The sequence below is a fragment of the Lissotriton vulgaris genome, chromosome 7 (assembly GCF_964263255.1).
Source record: "Lissotriton vulgaris chromosome 7, aLisVul1.2, whole genome shotgun sequence".
NCBI lineage: Eukaryota > Metazoa > Chordata > Amphibia > Caudata > Salamandridae > Lissotriton > Lissotriton vulgaris.
The window spans coordinates 119,000,057-119,019,814 of NC_141695.1; the positions used below are offsets into that span (position 1 = coordinate 119,000,057).

Here is a 19,758-nt window from a genome sequence, read left to right on the forward strand (position 1 = left end):
TGGCCGTCTTCATCATCATCCTCTGCTTTTCCCCCACCCAGGCTAGGCACAGCGAGGCCCAAGTCTTTACAGTGACCTGCAGGACCCCCGCACACTGAGCACAAGTGGAGATCCCCACAGGGCCCCCTTTTATTTCTGCACTAGACATTGATGGCTGAACATGAATCCCCATATTGATTTATCACTGGCTGACTCATGGTTTTGCCTCTGCTTTTGCACTGTCTTGCCAGTACTCTTCACTTCTGACCAGCACCATCCTTGCTATTCCAGTGCTGGACCCCCCTGGTAGCTCTTCCAGTACCCTCTTCCCTGACCTATAGCATCCTCAATCAGACAATTAGTAAGACCCATCTGAGGTCCATCAACAACATGTGTGACCTGGAGACCCTCTGATATGGGAGGACTGCATCAGAGCTCTGCAGAGTACCTCGGTGCTAACCAGAAGCATGTCTGCTATACCGGTACTATGACAAGTATACAGCTTGGAGCCTTTTGTCTTGATTTGAAGCACACCCCACATTCCAATACTGGGACCAACAGATCTCTTACTAAGAGAACCCCAATTCTGCATGCCCCTACTATTCCAAAACTGGGAGCTTCCTGCAGCTCTTCCAGGGCACCTTGCTCCTGGCATGTTTTTCCTACTTATAATTCCATCCGTGCCTCTGCAACTCACTTCGACTCGGAGAGCTCTCCTGCGCTGAGTCCCACACACAGTTTATCAGATGCATCCCAATCCTGTCCTGCATCACCCTGATACTTTAGTACGCGCCGGCCTATTGTGCAGCGCCTCCTGCTAATCCATTCCAAGCACCAGGGCGGTTCTGCTAACATTAACCTCAGATCCTAACCTAGCAAACGCCATGCATTATTAGTAGTGCATTGCTCAATCTTGAGCTTGCATTGAGATGCATTGATTGTGTACATACATTAAGATGTGGTGAGCGTGAGCCGCTGGTGTGTGTGCATACAGGTACATGCCAGCCTCGTTGTCCCTCTTAGCACTGGTTGGACTTCTTTTGTGCTATTTTAGAGAGCACCGGAAGTGGTTGACTGATTGGGTCCTTGTTTGTTAATCGCCCCAGAGTTTGCGAGTCAATATGGTTTCCCTTCCATCTCCATTTCCAGATGTGGACAGCTACTTGCATTTTCACCTTCCTAATCTCCCATTGGTGTCAGAATTTGGTCACCCTATCCTGCTGTCTCTCCAGAGATGTGTGACTGGTTCCTTCCTCCCCCTTGCCTCAGGATGACAGAGAAGAAGCAAGTGATGCTGAAACCCCCTGCCAAGGAGGAGGAAGACCCTTATGCTGCATCAACGGATGAAAATACCGACATTGATGATGATGTGGATCTGCCCATCCCTGAGCTCCCAGGTACTTCGCATGTTGGCGTTTCATAGTCTGGACGCAGCGCTAGGCTGGCGTTTCATAGTCTGGAGACGCAGCGCTAGGTTGGTGTTTCATAGTCTGGACGCATCGCTAGGTTGGCGTTTCATTGTCCGAACGCAGCGCTAGGTTGGCGTTTCATAGTCTGGACGCAGCGCTAGGTTGGTGTTTCATAGTCTGGACGCAGCGCTAGGTTTTCATGCTCTTAAGAGTTGGTCTAGCCCGCTAATGTATGATTCTTCTTGGTGCGATTGTGGCAGTTTCCTGTCTGTTTTTTCCTTCCTACTCCAGCACAGCTCCCTTGCAACACTGTTTGAGCTTTGTCGCTTGCCTGGTGCACGATTCGGACAAGACATTTGCTGTCACCCTTTTCTCTGGTATCCTTTGTAATATCACATGCCTTAGATGAAGCACACTACTGTAGCCTGATTCTTTCAGTTTCCGTAGTACTTATTTGTCTTCCCTTAAATTTCTCCAATCTGATTTAAAGGTTTCCTAGTTGCACTTTACCTATTCTCTATTCTGGGCGGTTGAGTTGTGTTTTTGACCCTGCATACTTTCACTAACGTGGCCTCTGCTTTGATGGTATTAAATCACGCACTAGTTGACTATTCCCAGTGCCAAGGTGTGAATGTGCTGATGAAATAAACAAGTAAATAACGGGGCATGTTGGGTGTTTAAACATAATCCCCTTCAAGAGGCTTATTCACATCTTCAAAGGACTCTCCAATGAGTGATTCTAATTTCTAATTCTAATTTAAAATATTTCTAGAGCGCAGCGTACACCTTGCGGTTCCTTGGCGCTAGGGGGATCGGCAACTGAGGAAAAAAGACCAGGAAAAGATAAAGGGGGTATTGAGAGAGTTTAAGTGGGGAAGGCCTGGCTGAAGAGGAACGTTTTCAGATCTCTACGAAAGGGGAGATACTGGGTGGCAGAGCGGAGGTGATCAGGGAGTGAGTTCCAGAAAGTTGGAGCCAGGGTGGAGAAATTGGCCCCGCCCCACTTTTTACGAGTGAAGCGAGGGATCTGAAGGAGGGACTTGGAGTAAGACCGAAGTTCTCTTGCAGGTACATAGGGATTGATTAATGAGGAGATGAAAGCGGGGGCAGTGTCCTGGCGGGCCTGGAAGACCATGCAGCCTATCTTAAAGAGGGAACGTTCTTTTACAGGGAGCCAGTGAAGCTCCCTGAGAAGAGGGGTGGAATGGTGATAACGAGGGAGGCCGTACACCAGCCGGGCTGCCTGGTTCTGGATAGTCTGGAGTCTACGCAAACTGTACGCGGGGATGCCATGGTAGAGAGCGTTTGCGTAGTCCAGTCGCGATATCACTAGTGCGGCCATGATGATCTTAAGTGCCTGGGGGGAAAATAAGCGGGAAACAGTGCGGATGGTGCGGAGAGTGAGGAAGCAGGAGGATACCACGGAACTAATTTGTGAATGGAGGGTGAGCTGGTTGTTTATTTTGACACCGAGTGTTTTGACCGTGGTGGAGGGGGTCGGTGCGGGACCAAGAGAGGGGGGCCAGAAGAGAGAGTTCCAGGGGCTGGACGAACCACCAGTGAGAACCAGCTCGGTTTTATCCGGGTTCAGCTTGAGGTGGTTGTGGTTCATCCAGTCCCTGATGAATGTCATAGTTGACTGGAAGTTAGAGACAGAGAGAGGAGAAAGGGACAGATCAAAGATGAGCTGGAGGTCATCCGCGTAATTATAGACGGTGACCTCCAGCTGCTGGAGTGCGAAGATGAGAGGAAAGTTATAAAGATTGAAAAGTAAGGGGGAGAGAGAGGATCCCTGGGGAACACCGCAGGTGACAGGGAGAGGAGTGGCCGTGAAGTCGCCTAGCCGGACCGCCTGAGTGCGGTCCCTCAGAAAGGAGGAGAGCCAGATCAAAGCTGATCCCCCGATGCCGGCCGCCTTGACACGGGTAAGTAAGATGGTATGGTCCACCGTGTCAAAGGCGGCGGAGAGATCAAGGAGGACCAGTGCCTGGTGTTTGTTCTCATCCATGCCCTTTCTGAGTTTGTCTAAGACTGAGACCACGACTGATTCGGTCGAATGCCTGGGACGGAACCCGGCTTGGCGGGATGCCAGTCCCCCATTTGCCTCAACATGGGCGCTGAGTGCCGCGGTGACGTGGCGTTCCATCACCTTGCCCAGAAAGGGTAGCAGGGAGATGGGGCGGTAGTTGGCCGAGATGGAAGGGTCAGCGCCAGGTTTTTTCAGGATGGGCACTATGGTAGCTGCCTTTTGGGCCCCACACCTCGAGTTTGTGTATTTTCTGTAATCTGTCACAGTATGTCATTCCAGAGCTTATCTTCAATGACTTGGAAAGAAATGAAGATGATGTACTATGTCTCGATTTTTCATGGTTAGTTTATTTAAAAACTCGGATGGCAGCAGAAGGTATTCCATCTCAAATTCTAGGTCCAGAGCTCCGTTCACTCCCTTTGGAGAGATACTGACGAATCAAGAAAGAAGGGCCAACGTAGGCCTGAGCTCCCTCCGGGTGGCTTGGCTTCCTCATAGTTCTCTTCAGAATCCAGCGACCCTTCTCCTCTGGACTTAAGCACCATGGGCTTGAAGCCAGCACGCACCATGGCATCTCCATCACCATGGCCAGGATCTTCGCTACAGATCCTGACCCGCAATCCTAACACAGGGGAGACAATACAAGAAGAAAATGCATTTATCAACTGTTGAGAGAGCAGACCCCCAGAAGAACCCAGACATTTAGAGGAATATATTGTGTGAACTAAAGAACGTCCTGAGGAAGTTTGAGAAAATACCATACACCCATGAGACCATGACTGGTTGAGCAACACAACTAATTGTGTCAGCTGTTCGAAAAAAATACTCAAGCAATTGTTCTATGAGGGCGATGAAAGAGATTGAGTAGGATATGATTATGATAAAGAAAAAATATATATATATATACAGTGATGTATGTAAATATAATATATATATATATAAACGATAGAACTAAGCACCCCTCACTGTGAGTTACCGGGCACAGATGAGGCTGATCATTATGGAAACTCGACATTCAGCCCAACGCCTTATCAGTCCTTGATCACAGGCCGCCGACTGCATGTCTCAACAAAACAGATGAAAACCACCAGTTAATTACTGGGATCTTTTAATTGTCCCAAACCCGAGTGTGTGTGTGTGTATATACAAAAATGCAGCAGGGAACTCTGGGTAGTTCTCAAGTTTAGGTGGAAAGCAGCTCCTGTATAGAGCACCCTCACCACCAGCAACACTCTAAATTTGCTCACCTCAAATGTCTGCTTCTCTATCAAAGTCTTTAGGCATAGGATTAGCGCAGTACCATCCATGCCGAGATAGAAAGGGACAAAGGCTTTTGCCATTTCTACACCAACAATTGTAAGCTTAGGTATAACACAGTGCTATCCGTGCCAAGCTGTAAAATGACAAAAGCCTCTCCCCACTCCAGCCACAGTATTACAGCGTGGAGTTGGTAAAATAGCAAACAAGCCTCCGGCTTCTATTCGCTTCATGAATCTGCCTTGGGACCTACGTCTCATGAGGCATGTTCCAGGCAAACTCATATATCAGAGGACTATGTGAGAGACTCCAGAACTGTTACACCTACCTCCTAACTCATTTCTTTGACTTGCAAACTAAGACGAATTAGCAATAAGATGGTTGAATTAAAGGGGCTGATGTCTGGAATGCTTGTCCTCTTTCAGCTCTATTTATACGAACTACTTAAAGACTAATGTGGGCTCTACAGTTTTTATCAATTTTAACCAACTTAAATGACAGTTTTAGGTATTCTCATTTTCTTGTGCCGTTAAGACGATACACAATGGCCTCTCCCTGCCTCCTTGCTAAGTTTAGAGCACATATGTCCTCTTCCATTATCACACAGCATCTTTCTAGATACCGACTTGACCACCATAAGTATAGCTTTAGCGAAGAGTGATGCCTTTCAGTTTGCATTCTTCAATTTGCAGGCTGTAATTTGCTTCCTGATGAGCATAAAGTACTGCCCTTAAGGGTCACCATCACTCAAGCCTGGATTGTTATAATCTTAAACTTCTATAATCTTGTCCCACAAGATATTTTTCAAGTGACCCTTGACCCTGTCACCAGGTAGGTCGCCCCCCTCAGCCGCCACACGGTCCTCCTGTGCCGCTGCTGCCACCCGCTGTGACCAGGATCGCTGCCTGAGTCAGACCTGTGCTGTTCTCCTCGGTTTTTCGATTGTTTTGCTCTGTGACTTCTGTTCTGTTGTTGTTTTGTTCTGCAATTGTTTTGCTGTGCTGTTGTTGTTTTCTTTGCTACCCTCTCGTGCCCTTGTGCCCTCTCACCCTGCCCCCTGTTTTCCTTCTGTACCACCCCCCCTCCCCTCCCTCGCGCTTCCTGCTGCTGCCTCCCCTGCGGCCCACCCCCCTGATGCCCCATTCCCCGCCCGCACCCTCCTCCCAGCTGCTCCTCCCACCCTCAGGCACTCATATGGAGGCCGCGCAGTGGTGAAGGGAGTGACCCTTGACCCTGTCACCAAGTAGGTCGCCCCCCTCAGCCATCACACGGTCCTCCTGTGCCGCTGTCCCGCTGCAGTCACCCGCTGTAACCAGGATCGCTGCCTGTGCTGTTCTCCTCAGTATTTCAATTGTTTGGCTCTATGACTTCTGCTGTTGTTTGGTTCTGTGATTGTTTTTCTGTTTTGTTTGCCACCCTCTTGAGCCCTCTCCCCCCCGGCCCCTCCCCCTGCCCCCTATCTTCCTTCTGTACCACCCCCCTCCCGCTCCCCTCCCTCGTGCTTCCCGACGCTGCCTCCCGTGCGTCCCGGTCCCCCTGGTGCCCCATTCGCCGCCCCGCCTCCCAGCTGCTCCTCCCTCCCTCAGCCCCTCATATGAAGGCTGCGCCGCAGGCGCACCAAAGGCAAGCCCGTCACCCTCTTGTGCCCTTCCCCCCTGCCCCTCCCCCCCCCCCTTGCCCCCTGTCTTCCTTCTGTACCAGCCCCTCCCGCTCCCCTCCCTCGCACTTTCCGCCGCTGGCTCCCCTGCGGCCCCGTCCCCCTGGTGCCCCATTCGCCGCCCCGCCTCCCAGCTTCTCCTCTCTCCCTCAGCCCCTCATATGGAGGCTGCCCCGCAGGCGCACCAAAAGCAAGCCCGTCTGCGCTCATCCGCGCCTGGACCACGCCCAGGGCCAGAATCCCTGGCCCCCGCCGAAACCAAGAAGCCCGACGGAAGTACGACCCCACCACCCTCCACGCACTCCACACCGGCCAACCATCCTCCTGCTACCAAGCCACTCCAAAGCGCACTCGCGGACCCTTCTCCTGCCAAACCTGCAAATACACCTGCGGCGGAACCTGCACCTCACCACCCGGATCAGGCAACAACAACAGCCACCTCAAGTGCATCCTGCTCAACTCCCGCTCCGTCCACAAGCACTCCGTCGGACTCTGGGACCTCCTCGACATAACAGCACCAGACGTCGCCTTCCTCACAGAAACCTGGATGAGCGCCTCCTCAGCCCCCGACATCGCCATAGCCATCCCGGACGGCTACAAGATCACCCGAAAGGACTGTGTCAACCAAACTGGAGGAGGAATTGCCATCATCTACAGGAACACCATCGGCGTCACGACCAACTCCGAAGATGCCCTCACCACCGCCGAACACCTACACTTCCTACAGTGGAGTGGTGTGGCTCACTGGTTAGAGGCGGCAGACCCGTAAGCAGAGAACGGCCCGGGACCAGGGTTCAATTCCCAACGCGGCAGGGTCGTGGACCAGGGTCAAACGGACTCAATAATTCTCGCCTCAGTGCCTACTCTAACCAGGGAACACACTCGGCAACTCTGGGCATTAAGCTTGCCTCATCTCTACAACGGCCCCCCACAGAAGCCGGGGATGCCTGGTTTCACCTTGGAGATACCCAGAAAGGGACCATCTCACAGGGAAAAACAGGACGGGTTCCCCAGTGGTCTTCAGCGCCAGGATACTCCTTGGAGTCACAGTGCGCTTTACAAGTACACCCACATTTACATTTACTTCCAGATCCACACCGACCCCAACACCACCCTCAGAGGAACCCTCATCTACAGACCCCCCAGGCCCACGCACACAATTCAGTGAAGCCATCGCCGACTTCATTAGCCCACATGCCCTCGCCTCATCAGACTACATCCTCCTAGGGGACCTGAACTTCCACCTGGAGAACATATATAATAATGACACCAACACCACCACCCTGCTCGACAACCTCGCCAACCTCGGACTAAAGCAACTGGTGAACACCCCAACCCACTGCGCCGGCCACACGCTCGACACCATCTTCTCCGCCAGCAGCCACGTTGCCTTCACCCACTCCACCAGACTACACTGGACCGACCACAGCTGCATCCACTTCACCTTTAAGAAGATCACATCCCACCACCGCCTGCAACAGATTCCCCGTAGATGCTAGAGCAAAGTCACCGCAGACCAGCTTACCACATCACTGAGCGAGAACCCACCAATCAACACTACTGACACTAACAACGTAGCCCGCAACCTCACACAGTGGATCATCAACTGCGCCAACGCCCTTGCACCACTGAAGAACCCTCCAGGCAAGCCCAACAACAGGAAAACAACATGGTTCACCGACCTCAAAGAATCCAAGAAATCCTGCCGAACCCTCGAGAAAACGTGGCGCCAGGAACAGACGACAGGAAACATGACAGCCCTCAGAACGCCACCCGCGAACATCACCAGCTGATCCGCACCACCAAAAAGACATCGTTCAAAGAACGGCTGGACAACAACACACACAACAGCAAGGAACTCTTCAGCATCGTAAAAGAGCTCTCCAATCCCAGCACCAGCAGCACCGACATCACACCATCGCAAGACCTCTGCAACTCCTTCGCCACGTTCTTTCACCGCAAGATCGTCGTTATCCACAACAGCTTTGGCGCCCAGACTCCACCAGCAGCCACCGAACCAACGCCCCCAACAACCACTCTCAGCTCTTGGACTCCCATCAGCACCGAAGACACCGCCCACGCTATGAACACCATCCACTCCGGCTCTCCCTCCGACCCATGCCCTCACCACATCTTCAACAAAGCAGACACCACCATCGCTCCCCACCTACGGAACGTCATAAACAACGCCCTCGCGTCCGCCACTTTCCCGGAGAGCTGGAAGCACGCAGAGATCAACGCCCTACTGAAGAAACCCACAGCGGACCCTAAAGACCGCAAGAACTTTCGTCCCATCTCTCCTCTTTCCTTCCCTGCAAAAGTTATCGAGAAGATCGTCAATAAACAGCTGACCGCTTTCCTCGAGGCCAATGGATCCCTCGACCCATCCCAGTCCGGATTTCGAGCCAACCACAGCACCGAGACAGCCCTCATCGCAGCCCCCTATGACATCAGGACCCTACTTGACAACGGGGAAACAACCGCCCTCATCCTCCTAGACCTCTCAGCTTTGATACAGTCTGCCATCGCACACTAATATCCTGCCTCCACAACGCCGGGATCCAAGGTAAAGCCCTGGACTGGATCACCTCGTTCCTCTCCGACAGAACCCAGAGAGTCCGCCTCCCTCCCTTCCACTCCGCGGCCACCGAGATCATCTGCGGCGTACCCCAAGGCCCATCGCTCAGCCCAACCCTCTTCAATATCGACATGAGCCCCGTCACCACCACCTCACGCAAACACAACCTCAACATCATCTCATACGCCGACAACACCCAGCTGATACTCTCCCTCACCAAAGACCCAGCCACCGCCAAACTCAACCTCCAGGATGGAATGAAAAGCGTCGCTGAATGAATGAAACTCAGCCGTCTGAAACTGAACTCAGACAAGACGGAGGTCCTCATCCTCGAACCATCCCCATCCGCTTGGGACGACTCCTGGTGGCCCACAGCACTGGGCACCGCACCGACACCCACTGACCACGCACGCAACCTGGGATTCATCTGGGACTCCTCTCTCACGATGACCAAGCAAGTCAACGCCATCTCATCCTCATGCTTCAACACCCTGCGCATGCTCCGCAAGATCTTCCGGTGGATCCCTACCGGAACTAGAAAGATGGTCACCCAGGCCCTCGTCACCAGCCGACTAGACTATGGAAACTATACGCAGGAACCACAGTCAAACTTCAGAAAAGACTCCAAAGCATGCAGAACGCATCCGCACGACTCATCCTCGACATCCCCCGCCACAGTCACATATCAGCCCACCTGAGAGACCTGCTCTGGCTCCCCTTCAACAAAAGGATCACGTTCAGGCTCCTCACCCACGTACACAAGGCGCTCCACGACATAGGTCCCGAATACCTCAACAACCGCCTCACGTTCTACACTCCAACACGCAAACTCCGCTCTGCCAGCCTCGCCCTCGCCACCGTCCCACGGATCTGCAGAACCACCGCCGGAGGAAGATCATTCTTCTACCTGGCAGCCAAGACGTGGAACTCCCTCCCCGCCCTCCTACGACAGACCCAAGACCACCTCACATTCAGGAAACACCTCAAGACCTGGCTCTTCGAACAGTAGTGGCGCTCCCCCCCCCCACTCACCCAGCGCCTTGAGACCCCTACGGGTGAGTAGTGCGCCCTACAAATGTTTTTGATTGATTGATTGAGCCAGCCTTGATTAGCCTCACAATGCAGCTGCGGTCTTAAATGAGTTATGCTCTTTTCTTGAGTTATCCAGTTGCTGTCTGATGTGGCTCACAGTTGCAATATATTGCCATTTAAATGCCTACATGTCTTTGCCACAGCCTATCTAGCAAACACTGTACTGTGCTACAACCCTCTTCACGCTAAAGAAAACCTCCTTTCTCAGAACTTAGATTGAGTATGAAAGAAGGCACGATCAGTCCGTCTCTGTCGCTGGTGCATGTGCCTGCTCCTTGAGCTCCACTGTGTCGAACTCTGTAGAAAGCATTAATGGGCAACTTTGTTTGGGGGACCCAGTAAGGTTTCATTGCATTTTCGTAGGCTCAGTCTGCCCTGCATCCTGACTGAGGACATTGGCCTTGAGGTAACCAGCACTTGGGGACTTGTCTGTACTGTGAGACTAGACGACAAGCCTAGTTATCAGTAATGAATCTGGTGCAGTACCATTGCTGTGGTCAGGCGTGCTAAACATCCTCTGTTTATGCTTCTGTTTGAATTCTTGCTTCTCTACTGTCCTCACTTTCCTTATAATTTCCTTCTGTAGCTTGATGACTGCTTCTCAACCAGAAGTCATGCAGATGTTACTCAATCATGTATCGCCATATACGTTTGTTAGTATAAAACACATACAAGTCTGCAGCTGTGGTAGGATGAACATAAATGGTGTGCAGTGCTGCAGTGAAATGAAGAACAAATTGGATGTTTACATTAAATGTCAGCATTAAGACATGGTTTGTGATTGTGTTGGAGTCTGACGTTTAATCAGCTCATGTGGGTGCCATTAGCCTTTCTGACTCAAAAGGTGTGTGTTTCTTTTAGATTTCTTCACAGGTAAACACTTCTTCTTGTACGGAGATTTTCCCACGACAGAGCGCAGGATGCTGTATCGTTACATCACCGCGTTCAATGGGTAAGTGAGCAGTTGACATTGGCGATGTCTGTAGGATTGGGAAGAATTCAATCTTCCAACTCTGTGACTAATCAGTGGTTACTTCTAGATACAGCAACAATAGATCCGCATGCCCAGCTTTTTTAACCAGCAGTTCTGGTAAAGATGAATATATTCTCCTCCAAGATACTTGTGATGGCAGTTTCAGCAACCATTGACTGTGGGTATGTCTGCAAGATTCGTGCAGTCTGCAGCCATGACTGGTTATAAAAGCCAGCAGCAGAATGACTGTACAATGGAGGCTGTCACTTTTTCAGCTTATGCTAGCCCACCATGTGATGGCTCACTCTAAGGGGAAGGGGCCATCATTTGTTTTATAATTCTTTTTATTTAACAAACCAGAATCCGCACCGAAACATAAGTCATGTGAATAAGTTACAGACAGAAGTTCATTCGATGACATTTTGACAATACATAGCAACAATCAGAGTGAATCCTTGGTACATCAGAGGGTACAATTCTCATGGTGAGGACAAGTCATCTAAGCTAGTGCTACGTGGTGGCCTACAAATCTCTCCATGGTATGCATTCCAGGCCCCCCAGATTAGTGACCATTTCTTCGGGAAACCTCTCGCAATGTAAACGGTCTTTTCCCGGAACATGCACCAATCCATGCTCTTCTGCCGAAGAGGCCATAGTTGAGAAGGCTCCAGAGCTGCTCCATCACGTGGTACTCTAGAACATATTTTAGCAAGAAAATGTCTGTAAGAGGCACCATTTGCTGTTTTTTTTAACATAATCTAATCATCCACACCATACATAACAAAAGTACATTGGACTGAAAACACTACCCCGGCAGTGTCTTTATAAAAGAAAAGAAAGAGAGTGCTACACATATATCTAGACGGTATGAATCAAAATCTCGACCCTGTCCATCGTGCACATCAGGGAGACACAGTTGTTGTTCTGTTCGCCGAACAAGGGTTGCTAAACAGTGCTGTCTTCTGCAAGGCTTTGTTTAAATGATAATCGCTATTTCTTTTGAGGGAGGGAGTGGTGTTTGTATCCACCCAAGGGGTAGATAATTTTTAGGTTTAAAGTATTTTATTAAGGCATAAAAAAACACGGGGAGGGGAGCAGGAGGTCAGGCAAACATACAGTACAAGAAGCAAAACGTTGCAGCGAGTCAGAAGAAGAAGAGGGAGGCAGGGTGCCCCAGAGGGTAACAAGGCAAAAAACATAAGGCAGTAAGGCACTGTAAACAACCCCCCGTAGGCCCCCACTCCCTAGGCAAAGCCAAGCCAGAATAGCACTCTGCGACACAGCAAAAGAGAAGCATACCATACCACCAGCCCCTCGACCCCAGAAAAGGAGAAGAAAGAAAAGCAAGGAGGAAAGAAAAGAAAATAACACCCCAACATCCCCGTCCGAAAAGCAGCATTAGAAGCATATAACCCCACTTCCCACCCCCAGCCCCCGGTCCCCAATCCGTACAATCACTCCGCCGCTGGCGCCGGCGGTGTCAGCCTAAGGAGGCGCAAGTACCGTGGGCACGTTAGCTCGCGAAATTCCGTGGACAGCAGTGCCAAAAAGGGATGCCAGAGCTCCTCAAACTGATCAACATTCCCAGCCACCGTTAGCGATATCTTCTCCATACCCAGTACCTGCCAGAGCCTATGCAACCAACCAGTGATAGAGGGGGCAGTGGGGGTGCGCCAAAGGACAAGTATGTTCTGAACGGCTGAGCCTAGCGCAATCGCAATCTGCCTGCCCCTGCGGGATTTCAGCGGGTACATCAAGTCATTGGGGAGGCCAAGCAAGACATACGCGGGGAAGCGCGGGAGCTCAATCTCAAAATGCCTATCCACCTCATCTAAGACTTCCTTCCAGTAGGCCGACAGCACCGGGCACTCCCAGAGAATGTGCGTGAGGGTGCCCTCCTGTCCGCAGCCGCGCCAACAACCCTTATCGCCTAGTTTGCGCATCTCGTAGAGCCGCTCCGGGGTGTAGTACCAATAGGTGGACACTTTAGTGAAGGTTTCCGTCAGCCCAGTGTGGTATGCAGAGTGCCTCGCCCGATACGCAATCTTGTCCCATTCCTTGTGGCTCAGGGTCCTGCCCAGTTCCCTGTGCCAGCGCTCCCTCCCTGGGTTATGGTAGTGAAACGGCGGGGGTTGGAGAAATTTATACAAATCAGTGATGAGTTTGGCATCCGAGGCCCGGGTCACCAACCATCGCTCATAGGGCGTAATTGTACGGGCGGCGACGTCACGCACTGAGGGTTGAAGAGCCCAGTGGCGGACTTGCATGTAACGCAGTCTATCCCCCTCCGTCAGGCCAAACTCCTGTCGGAGCTGCTGGAAGGGGAGCACGCCCTCCGGCCCGTAGATCTGGAAAAGCGCTCTACATCCCGCACTCACCCAGTGGGAAAAGGCCCCCGGCTCCAGGCCCGGAGTGAAGTCCGGGTTGTCAGCAATGGGAGAGAACGGCGACGGAAAAGTGGTGAGCTCCCGTAGCTCACACACCGCGTCCCACACTCTTAGCGGGACCCGGGTGATAAAGGAGGCGTAGAGATTAGGCGGGCGGTGAACGCGCCGTAGGAACGGGACCTCCTGGAGGGTACGGCCCGCAACTGCCTGGTCTTGAAAGAGCCAGTGTTTGTCCGACTCCCACCGGCTCCACTCCACCAGGTACCGGAGCTGCGCCGCCTGGAAGTACTTCCGGAGGTCCGGGACCCCGAGACCTCCCGCCTCCGGGGCAAGCATGGAGAGGACCCGCTTCATCCGAGGCTTACGGCCTTGCCACACAAAGCGGGAGATGTCTGCCTGCGCCTGCCGTATCCAGCCCACGGGGGGCTGAAGAGGTAGAGCGCGGAAAAGATACAGGATCTGGGGCAGTATCGTCATCTTCACCGCCGCAATACGGCCCAGCCACGAGAGTAGGCCCCTGTTCCATCGGCCGAGTTCCTCCTTTATCTTTTTGCCTAGAGAGGAGTAGTTAGCTGCGACCATGGCAGGCAGGGTGGGAGCAAGCAAAATGCCCAAGTAAGGCACCGTAGAGGAGGACCACTGCAAAGGGAAAAGACTTTGAAGGTCCCGTCTGGTGTCGGCAGAGAGCGACACATCCAGTGCAGCCGACTTAGTCATGTTCATTTTAAAGCCCGCAACGCGGGCAAAAGCGTCCAGCTCCTGGACACAGGCAGGGAGCGACCGCCTGGGGTCATCCAGGGTCAACAAGACATCGTCCGCGTATAGGCTGACAGTGTGTGTGTATTGCCCCATCTTCACCCCAATGGCGTCCGGGTTGTCGCGGATCCTCTGCGCAAACGGCTCCATATAAAGGGCGAAGAGGAGCGGCGAGAGAGGGCAACCCTGTCTCGTGCCGCGCTCAATGGTGAAGCTGCTGGAGCTGTGTCCATTGACACGCACTGACGCCGACGGTCTCCTATAGCAATTAAAGACCATAGTGCGGAACTTCTCGCCGATCCCTAGTTTCCCAAGGACCAGCTCGAGGTATGGCCAATGAACCCTATCAAAGGCCTTCTCCGCGTCGACCGATAGCAGCATCCGCTCCCCCGGGACGCGTGAGGCCTTTTCCAGGACGTGCGTCACTCTCTTCGTGTTGTCGACCGTCTGCCTACCGGGTACAAAACCGGCCTGATCTGCCTCCACCAAACCTGGTAAGTGTAGACCCAGTCTGGCCGCCAAGATTCCGGTGTAAAGCTTGAGGTCCACATTTAGGAGCGAAATGGGCCGGTACGAGCCGCACAAGGTCCGGTCCTTCCCCGGCTTGGGGATAACCGACACAGTCGCCGAGAGGAGGTCCGGTGGGATGGCGCCCGGTTCGGAGAAGGAGTTGAACAAGCGAGCCAGTAGAGGAGCGACAGTGGGACAGAAGGTCTTGTAGAACAAGGCCGTGTAGCCATCCGGGCCCGGGGCTTTGCCATGCTTCAGCCGTGCGATCGCGGAGATGACCTCCTCCACGTGAATGTCCCTCTCTAGGTGGTCCGCCTGGGAGGGGTCCAAGACCGGGAGGGTCACGGAATCCAGATAGGCCTCAGCCTCTCCCGGTGGGGAAGATTCTGAAGCGTACAGTGCCTCGTAAAAGGATCGAAAGGTATCTGCCACCTCCGCGTCACCGGAAACCGGGATCCCATCCACTCCCACCAGCTCCTTCACCACATTGCGTTGCTGCGCAACCCTAAGCCTATGGGCCAGGAGCTTACCGCACCTGTCTCCGCCGGTGTAAAAGGCGTGTTTCAGGCGCAGCGCTGCGTACTCCGCTCGATCTAGATCCAACGCAGAGAGGAGTTTTCGTGCCGCCTTCAGTTGCTTCCAAACCCGAGGTGCCCCCGTCCGGCGGTGGACCTGCTCAAGCTCCCTAACCTGCGCCGTCAGTTCTTCCCTCTTGCGCTGGCGTTCCTTATTTTCAGCCGAGGAAATGGAGATAAATTCTCCCCTGACGACTGTTTTCAAAGCCGCCCACTGTGTAGCCAGGGACGTGTCAGAGTTGTTATTGTGGGTCAGGTAGTCCTGGATGACCTCCTCCACTCGCCTCACCACCGATTTCTTATGGAGAAGCGTGTCCCGAAGCCGCCACATCCCTCTCGAGGGGGGGGGCGCCGGCCACGCAAAAACTCCGGAGACCGGCGCATGATCGGACAGAGACAAGACCCCGATGTCCGCCGCCGTGGCGGCCGAGCGAAGTGGGCCGCTCACCAAAAGATAATCCAACCGCGAATAAGTGCGGTGTGCGTGGGAAAAGTAGGAGTAGTCCCTATCGGTGGGATGCATGGGGCGCCAGAGGTCATGCAGGTCCATCTCTGCAATCTGGTCCCGCACCGCTTTAGAAAGCTCCCCTGTCTGCGGAAAACGCTGGGCAGACCTATCTAGAGTGGAGTCGAAGACCATATTCAGGTCTCCCCCCAGGATGACATGGCGATCGGGCGAGGCAGCAACATCCACCAACACCGAGTCCAGGAAACGATCCTGGTGATCGTTTGGGCTGTAAACCGAACCAACCGTAAAGGTAACACCTCCTAAGCGCATGCGATACACTAAGAGCCTCCCCTTCTGCTCGGCATGTTTATACAGCACCTCCCCCCTAAAGGAGCTGGCTAGAAGAATGGCCACCCCAGCGGTCTTAGTCGCAGCAGAGGAAAAAAGTTGAGTGGGGAACTTGGCAGAGCGCAACCTATGGCAATCTCTGGAGAGTAAATGGGTCTCCTGCAGGAGGCAAATATCCGCCTGCGACCCCTCCAATAGGGAGAGGATCGCCCTACGCTTTACGGGGTTATTCAGACCCTTGACATTAAGGGTCACTACCTTCAGGGGTGGCATCGCCTCCAGGGAAACAGCGCGCTATGCAGCAGGCGGGGGATCAGCGGGGGGGGCGCGCGGGGCAGGGGCGCAGGGAAGGCCAGAGGCGGCATCGTACTCGTTCGGACAGCTTCGGACGGGACCCCCCCCCACAACAAACCAACAATGAAACCCCCCCAAAACCCATTGATGGCAACCGGCCAAAACAAAAAGCAAAAAACAACACCCCATAGTCTCAGTCTAGCCCAAATGGGCGAGTCTGCAGAAAACAGTCAAGTGGACGTCCAGCCACACACCACCCCCCCCGCCCCCCCAACCCCCAGCCCAGCATCGTGAAAGCTAAGAGCCTCTCCCCCCGGAGAAAAATTAGGCCGTCAAGGCCACACCAGTAGACTCAGGCAAGTTCCTGGCCGCAGTCCTCAGGGCCTCCGCCATGTCAGCTCTGATGGTGGGCGAGTCCGGGCGACTCACTGGCGCTGACGATGGGCGCCTTCTCGACCTCCGTCGGCTCCGCCGCTCGGGGCGCCTCCATGCGGGTGTAGCCCCGTCCTCCTCCGTAGCAGTAAGACCCAGCACCCCGCAGACATCTTGTAAGGAGCGCAGCTGATGCAGTACCCCATTCCATCGAAAGATAAGACGGAAGGGGTGACCCCAGGAGTAGGCTGTCTCGTGCTCTCGCAGAAAGTCCGTAGCGATGCGGAAAGACCTGCGCTTTTGCAGTGTGATGGCAGACAGGTCCTGATAGAGCGCCACAGGTCTTTCGCGGAAGGTCAATGGTTGCTTCCTACGGGCCTCAGTCATGATGCGCTCCTTTAGAGGGAAATCCGGCAAGAATGCCAGGATATCAGGCGGGGGTGCTGATGACTGGCGCTGGCGGCCCACCCTGTGTGCCCTGTCGATGCGGATGGGGAAATCCGCTCCCTCCTCCAAGATGTCGCGGAACAGGTCCTGCAGATAAGCCACCAGGTCCGCACCTTCATCGGCGGATGGAACACCCCGGACCCGGATGTTGTTCCTCCTGGACCTGTTCTCGAGGTCCTCCGAGTGGGCCTGGAGCTCGACACATTGCTCCCGGAGGCGGAGGACGTCCTGCTGGAGATGGGTTATCTCCTCATCGCGGCGTTGAGCCGCCGTCTCCACAGTGTCGACCCGTTCGCCCAGGCCCTCGACTTCCCTGCGCACCTCCCGGACCTCTCCAGCCACTTCGGTCTTAAGAGTCTGAAATTCCTCCTTGAGGGAGGTGAATAAGTCCTCCATGAAGGACCGCGTGACCGGCGGCTCGCCCGCATTTGCGTCCGTTGATGCCCGGGAGGCCCCCGGGGACGGCTGCGTCCTGTCGCGTAGTTGCTGGGACCTGCCGAGCATTTCCGGCAAGGTGCGATCACCCCGTGCCGCGCCACGTCTCCCAGTCATCTTGGGGCCCGGCAAAGCCCGGGATTAGTTGCTGTAGGCGAGCGCCACCGCTCGCGGGCACCAGATGTGAGGCCTTCGCCGAGGACAAGGATAGTGCGTCACAGGCGACAAAATGGCGGTCCGGGCATGGGCAAGACGGCCCTCGGGCCAGCAGGGCAGGCAGCAACGTCCGAAGAGTAGGCCTCCCGTCTCGTGTTCCCAGGGAGGGCAGTAGATGAGCTGGCGCCAGGACGAGTCGAGGCTCCCGTGTGAGAAGGGCGCGGGCAGGGGCCACCGGGCTCAGCCACACAAAGACAAGATGGCGGGAGGGTGGGACCCAAGAAGGCAGCCCGGGCCAGCAAGTCCGTGGGCAACTCTCAAATGATAACGGGTCCGGAAAGTGCGAAACCGGTGCCTCCCCCCATCACCAGTCGATTGCCCGGTTCGGGCACTGCCCGAACTCTGCCATCCAGCGCCTCCGGGCGCGGAGTTCGCAAGGCGTCGCCCCCGAGACCCCGGGCAGTGGGGGGATCGCCGGTACAGGGCTAAAGTCCGTCGCCCGGCAATGGTGCTTGCCACCAGGGCACCGCCAGGAAGCCACCTCGCTCCGCGGAGTCCTTCTAGTCCGCTCCTTCGGGATCTCCGGCGTTCCGCATTTCAGCACTCGGGCCAGCCAAGGCGCGCGGACAGCGCCGCACTACGCTCCGCCTCCAGGCTCCTCTCCTCGGGGCGACCCGGGCTCTAGTCCTCGGAGCGATCTCCGAATAAACTTTTCGGGAACTTCCCCCGGGGCTCCAGAAGTCAAAGTGGCACCAAAATGTGCCCCAGGAACTCCGGCACAATTCTCTCACCCGCAGTGCAGCTGCGGGGGGAGAGAGGCGCAGGAATCGGGGCTCGAGCTGAGCCGGGCCGGAGGAGCTACGGGAGGAAGCGTCCGCTCACCCCGCCATCTTGGCCACGCCCCGGTAGATAATTTTTATGTGTTTTAGTATGATATAAGCTCTTCCTTTTTTTGGTTTCGAAAGAGGTGATTCGCACTTCCTCTGTAGTTTTGCCTACTCTTTGACCGATATCTTTCCTGTGGTGTGCACATGCTTGTGAGCAACATCCCTTCTGACGCAGCCTTCTCGTTTTAGGACCTTTGCTCTGTGTGTTTTTTAAAAGACACGTCCCTGGTTTTATGACAAAACGTGTGTTCAAAAACAGCAGCTGGGTTTCTCTATTATGTCTAGTGACGGACCACAGAGAATAACAAGAAGCAAGGTTGATTGACCTTGCAAGAGCTGTTTTAATCCCAGGAAAAAAAAACAAAAGAAAAAAATGTGCAATGTGTGAAAATACAATGAGGCACAAAAACAAGCATGATATTTGATAACATCTGCAGTACAAAAGCAGCCTACAACATTTTCAAATAAATAAATGCATGATTAAGCTAACATAGGGAAAACGACAATGGGCTATGTAAAGAACACACAACATAACTTCCTGTACCTGCTCAGCCAAACAGCACACCAGATACTGCGGAAGTCACTGCCCTGCCATCTTTAACACCTACCACTCCAGCTTCTCTGCCTACTGGTTAACATTCTCATTCAGCTACAGTGGGATGAAAGTTCCATTCATAATCCTATCTCATGAATTGGTTCAGACTCGCTGTTACAAAACAAAGTGTATTCTTCCTGCTACACCCAAGGCGCACTCCACCCACAAGAAAGGAGCAACCATGGCCCACCTAGGAAACATTCCACTAGCGAATATGCACAAGACAGTCACCTGATCAGGAGCACACACCTTTACCAGGCAATACTGTGTGCACATCTTAGCCCAGCAGCAGGCTATGGTAGGTCAGATGGTGTCAAAGACCTTATTCCAGATGGCTGCACCATCCGTAAGCTAGCCACCATTAATGGAGGGAAGTTTATAGTATGTGCTAAGCATGGTTATAGCCACGTATGCTACCAACTGAAAATATTGCTTCCTCTCTAAGCATTTGTTTGTACCGTGTAGTGCTTTAGATTCACTTACGCCCACCCTTCTCCACCAGAGGCCTGTCTTTTCAGGTCTCTTGCTTTCTTCCTTTCACTGCACATTGTGCTTCACGCACCTTACTTACTTT

At 53.6% G+C, this 19,758-nt stretch overlaps 1 protein-coding gene across 2 annotated transcripts in view; it reads left to right on the forward strand.

Moving 5' to 3' along the window:
* Positions 1–19,758, forward strand: part of XRCC1 (X-ray repair cross complementing 1) — a 310,744-nt gene that overhangs the window by 279,054 nt on the left and 11,932 nt on the right. For both annotated transcript variants that reach the window (XM_086929793.1, XM_086929794.1), the window contains exons 14-15: positions 1,249–1,376; positions 10,863–10,953. In XM_086929793.1, the coding sequence (XP_086785919.1) occupies positions 1,249–1,376; positions 10,863–10,953 (219 nt within the window). The remainder of the gene's footprint in view (positions 1–1,248; positions 1,377–10,862; positions 10,954–19,758) is intronic.